The sequence below is a fragment of the Solanum tuberosum genome, unplaced genomic scaffold (genome assembly GCF_000226075.1).
Source record: "Solanum tuberosum cultivar DM 1-3 516 R44 unplaced genomic scaffold, SolTub_3.0 scf00531, whole genome shotgun sequence".
Lineage (NCBI taxonomy): Eukaryota > Viridiplantae > Streptophyta > Magnoliopsida > Solanales > Solanaceae > Solanum > Solanum tuberosum.
The window spans coordinates 320,617-326,346 of NW_006239449.1; the positions used below are offsets into that span (position 1 = coordinate 320,617).

The 5,730-nt window shown below is 35.3% G+C and overlaps 1 protein-coding gene across 1 annotated transcript; it reads right to left on the minus strand.

Annotated features, from left to right (window-relative positions):
- Positions 1-5,328, minus strand: LOC102593561 (diaminopimelate decarboxylase 1, chloroplastic-like). The gene is made up of 8 exons (XM_006365064.2): positions 4,783-5,328; positions 3,652-3,826; positions 3,311-3,460; positions 2,437-2,598; positions 1,724-1,909; positions 1,055-1,177; positions 853-942; positions 1-222 (listed from the first exon to the last, which is right to left on the minus strand). The coding sequence occupies exons 1-8, from the start codon at positions 5,256-5,258 to the stop codon at positions 142-144; spliced, it is 1,443 nt and encodes a 480-aa protein (XP_006365126.1). The 5' UTR covers positions 5,259-5,328; the 3' UTR covers positions 1-141.
- Positions 5,329-5,730: the final 402 nt, after the last annotated feature.

Sequence of the window (5,730 nt, forward strand, 5' to 3'; positions counted from 1 at the left end):
AAGGTGGAAAGTCATAGGGAAAATCCATTAATTGGAACAATCCAAATACAGAATTGTCAACATTGACAGGAACCAAACTACCAGAGGAATTTCTGAGTTTCACATCCTGTCATGTTTAAGTGCTTAAAAGAAACCATAATTTTACAGACCATCAAAGAATCTTAAATGGTCTTCGAATGTCTCCCCATGACGGATTTTGGACAGTGATCCATCTTCTTCCACCTACAAACAACAGTATGCACAATCCTTTTCAAAATTTTGTATCAATATTACAATAGTGAAGATGATCAAATGCATGTCTTGGATGTGAAGTTTACATGTCATACGAGAAGAGATGTTGCTATGACTATCAGATTCATAGTATACTATTGTTGTGATCACTTTGATAACGTTAAGCAGCAACTAAGAAAACCGCGGATAGTGCTTCCAACGACAAAATTTTCAGAATGATATAAGCAAAAAGTTGCATTCAACTCTCTTATCTTGTGAGTAGCAGTAGTATCATTAACAAAATCCAGCCAAGCACCAAGTTAGCATTTAAAAGGACTTTTCTTTTTTGCAGTCTTTGAAAAAGCAAAAGGGCTTGTGAGTTATTGATCTTGTCAATAGATACTAGTCATATGGAAGCTTGACTCTCAATTCTTCACAACAAAATACCAGCTTAAGATTTAGGACCAAGTTAATTGTTAATGTAACCATGTACTCTTCACTTCGGGTACAAGATGTTGACAAGAACACCAAGTCTTTTTCCATCATGACAAGGTTTGAGGGTAGATTAGTGGGGCGTAAGGAACACCAGAAAAAAATACTAGGAGCAAAACATCAATTTAATAACAGGTTAAGACAATATACCCAATACTCTGGTGGGCGCATCTTAAGATTGTAAGTTGATGCCATACTCATGCAGTAAGCACCTGCATCGTGAACTACCAAACCAGTGCCCTGAATCCAAATGTCATAATTAGTACGGCTTTAATGTGTATCAAGAAATCTTTAAATGAGAAGCTAAACCTTGTCCTGTTCTAGCAGGCAATGAGAGTTCAAAACAAATTACCCTAGTAGGGGCGGGAAGTTCACGGTCCTTCCCCAGGAAATCAGCCGATTCACATACAGGACCAACAACATCAAACTTCGCAATTGCAGCTTCCGGAGGTGGAGGGGAAACAAGCTCTATGTGCTGCAATCAACAAATCATTCACTGAGCACGAGTGCAGGAGAAGGTCATAAAATCCACACAATCATAAATCAGATATGCACAGTGTGAATAAAGAGTGAGGTCCAAATTGTATGCTTATACAATGAGTATAATTACCAACAGTAGGCTACTTCAAAAAGTTGAACAATATGAACACCAACAAGAACAAAGCATAAGATTTTTGGCGTACGCACATCACAAAAATTCCACAGCGCGAGCATTTTAAGTAAACACCTTTGAAAAGTAAATAATTGCTAAATCCCCCTAAAGAATAGGAGAACTTCAGAAGAGAAAGGAGCAGGGACACCAGGGATGTTTGGGGGATGAGGATAACTGCATCCAACTGTTACAACATGAACTGAAAGCATATCATTTAACATCCATTAAACGACATATAACAGCCATGAATACAGATCAAGGGAAAGGGGAACTGTTTGAATAAGCTAGACTGGTTATTAGCTTAATATGTGTGAGAGAGAAGGAAGAGTCAATTCTGATAGCTGCAAGAAAAATAGTTCGCAGCCTCACCTGATAAGCATCATAAAGACTTGGACGTATAAGCTCAGCCATACTACCATCAATCACAATAAAGTTTTTGGTCCCATTGGTTTTAACTCCGGTAACTCTGTTAACCAAGCAGCATGTGTTTGCAATTAGTGATCTTCCAGGTTCAATAATGAGATTGAGGTTTCGAGAAAGGACCAATTCTCGTACCTGCAATACACATGAAAGGAAGTGTCAGCTAAACCCAGGTTAGACCCACAGTTTGAGCACTAACTTCAATTTTAGTCAAAACTTAAAAATTCTAGCAAGCTGATATACATTGTAGCCTTGCACTGTATCAATCAAAACTTTGAGAAGTAGAGCATCAGCATGCGAAAGCAATCTATCTGTCTCACCCAAATTGCCCACTATAAATCGTGGCAATCAAGGTGGTTCTGCTGTCAATGCACATATCACCAACCCCTAAACTTCAGTTGAAAGAGAAGCTTGTAGTAGCCAGCTCAACTGACCACTCCATGGGAAAATAAAGAGAAACATATGTTGACATATATTATTCGTTGCTTAAACTCACCAGTACAGTAACAATCGTATCAGGTATGTTCCAAAGCTTTTTTGACAAGTAAATTAAGAATCAAAGTGAAATAAAGTCACTACTAAGAACAAGTCTTGGGGTAACTCACACTACTAAAAACACTCTGGCACATGTCATATTGTATTATATGAGGTAGAAATTTTACCGTATTAATAAGATCTCTAGGTGAAGGAAGGATAGCTCCAGCATGATAGTAATCAATCCCTAAACCACCTCCAATATTCAGGTAATCAATTTCAAATCCTTGAGATCGGATTTCGTCAATGTAGTTCACCATCAAGACAGCTGCATCTCGAAAAATGTCTACCTGGAAAAGGCAACAAAGTTTTAGGTCAACAAAACACTGGGAGAAATGTCATCCACCATGGAGATATTACATTTAATATAAACAAAAATATTTTCTAAAAGATATATACACAGGGCAGTATATTTAAAATGGAGAGGAAGAACAGAATAAAGGATCAGCAAAATATGGTATCAAGTTCGCCTGAAGAGAAATGTAACATAGGGATCCACCAACATATTACTTGTTAAACATGTAAATCGTACTTCTACAAACTGTAGATTGGCTGAGATATTACTAGGAGGGAAGTCTGATATGCATATGGAATGACAGCTAAATTCTTGCATTTTCCCCTTCAAATATTTGTCTTAACAAACAAATATATATATTATGACTTTAACCCTCCAAAAAGTAACAGAAAGAACTAGAGGGGGTAAATGGGGGTACGGAGTATTAATTTAAGTTATAAATGAACTCATATTATATTTATATCTTATAGTGTTGAGTAGATGGAAACAAGGTAACGCTAGCCACCAAATAAATGAAACCCCATAAAGAATTAGAAGATAGGTCATGATTCATATTTCCCATTGGTACTACACATAACTAAAGATATTAAACAACCAAGTCAATATACTATCCAAATACAGAAGAGCAGAAAAGGCAAAAATCTGAATTCTACAAAGTAGAGAAACATATGTTATAAATAATTAAATGCAGACAATCCTAATATTACCTTGGTGATAGTTGACCCAAGATGACAATGAGCTCCAACAAGTTTCAATTCCTGAGGATGTGCCTTGACAGCATCTAGAAACCATTGCAGCTTCTCATTTCTGATGCCAAATTTGGAGCTCTTATTGCCGGTGGCAACATAAGGATGAACCTAACCCACTCAAGAAGTCAGTACAAAATGATTACAAGGCACAATGATTCATCAGCCAGTATAAAATATTACTGAATGTTAGCCTGATCATGTTAGTAATAAAATGTCTGCCAAATAGTTGAGGCACAGAGAGGAATTGTAGTGGAATAAGCAGACATCCAAGCATTATACTCATCATGGCACGTAAATACCTGGGGATCCACATCTGGATTAATCCTGAGTAGCACGTTAACTTTCTTCCCAGCCAGCCTTGCAGCTGCTACAATGTTATCCAAGTCAAATTCGCTGTCGATGTTTACAAACACACCTGCTTGGGCAGCTAGCACTAAGTCCTCTAACAGCTTTCCATTTCCATTAAAAATACACCTATGCGAGAAAAGTTGATGAATTAAATTAATGCAATATAACGGCGAGTGGCTAAATGAAAAGAAAATACATTAAACTCAAATGTACAAAAGAGAAAAAACCATGTATAAAACAAAGTGGATAGACTAAGCTTTTGCTCAATGTCCTCTGCAAATCCTTACAATGTGTATCAAGTACATTACAGTGTCCTAGCTAAATAGAAGTAATGGAAGTCATGTTATGTGAGAGGTGATACTATCTAAAGAAAGTATACGTCACCAGCTAACTTAGTAAGAAATAACCTCTAATACAATAAAAGAAAGTCTTACTTAAAAAACAAAAAGCTGGGAAGTGCTTGAGTCCAAAGTTTGATATAGACCCTAAAGGAGCACAACAAATTTGAGAAGTACATGGTAAAAGGCATTACCTTTGTTTCGGGGAAAGTTACAAATGTTTGTAGGGGTAAGAAGCAGGGTTCTCTATTTCTTTCTGTAACAATTTTCTCTTGGTGCAACTCACTAATGTAATTACTAGAAATTCTTTTTGATTTCCAGCAAGATTTTGGGCACACTAATCCCACACATATGACAGATCTTCCTAAACTAGTACAGGCACAAGATATATACACCTACCTCTAATTCAGCCCCAGACAACTAGAAATACCCCAAGCTACATCCAACCAAAAAACTAAGGCAGGCTTTACTACTGGTAAAACTTCTCATTCTCATGTCTTAAACTACCAAGTTTACAACTCGAACATATATTACACTAAAGTATATTCAAGAAAGTAAATTTGAAGGTTTTCCACATGTGTTACAAATTAGTGAATACCAGTTTATGGGATTGGGATATAGTACGAAACTAACAAGATTATCAAGAAACAAAGATTCTAAACAATAGAATTATTTCAAGAAACAAAGATTCTAGAGAATATAATTATTTCAAGAAACAAAGATTGTAAACAATAGAATTATTACTTGGTAGGATCAAATCCAGCAGTAAGTGCCAATTTGAGTTCATTCCCACTAACCAAAACAGCTCCACAGCCAAGGCCCCTCAAATGTTCCAAAATCTTGAGATTATTATTGGCCTTAATAGCATAACCAATAATCGAATTCAAACCTTCTAAAGCCGCCTTATAAGCCTCAACATTCCTAGTAATTTGGGGCTTACTATATAAATAAAAGGGTCGTCTTTCCACGGTCTCCATAACATCTTCAACCTTAACACCCTCACAATACAAAAACCCATCTTCAGATTTCTTGAAACAATGCTGAAATTTCTGAGTTTGGGGCTCAGAAGTTGATACAGATGCCCTTATGCTAAGATTTCTTGAAATGGGCTTCAACGGAAAATTGGGTTTGAAAAAATAAAGTTTTTGTGATGCATTTGATGGGTATTTGAGGGACTTGTGAAGTGATGAAGAGTGTGAGACAAGGTGTGTAGCCGCCATTGTTGGAGTAAAGATACCCAAAAAGGCTTTTAGACTTTGTGAAATTGCAAGGGTTTGCACAGATTAATAGGAATCTGTCATTAAAAAAATGTTTCTAAATTGAAATATCGTTTTCTTGATTATTTTTTAAAAAAAGATTTTGATTAGGGATAACATATGATATTACTACAAAGGGTACGAAAAAGATGGTTTCAAACAACTAAATCAATTAAATAAATAGATTATATTTTATTTTATTTTATTTATTAAAAATAAGCTGAAAAAAATCAATCCAAATCACTAAACTATATTCACAATTTTATAATTATATAATTGCAATATATTGGTTTTTATATATTTTTCATCAAAAAAATTGGGTTTTAATATTAATTTAGCACTAGTAAACTAATGGACTTTAGGCTAAACCCCATTTCTTAAAGAAAGAGATGAATTAAAATTAATTTATGAAAATAGATAATATATATATATATAT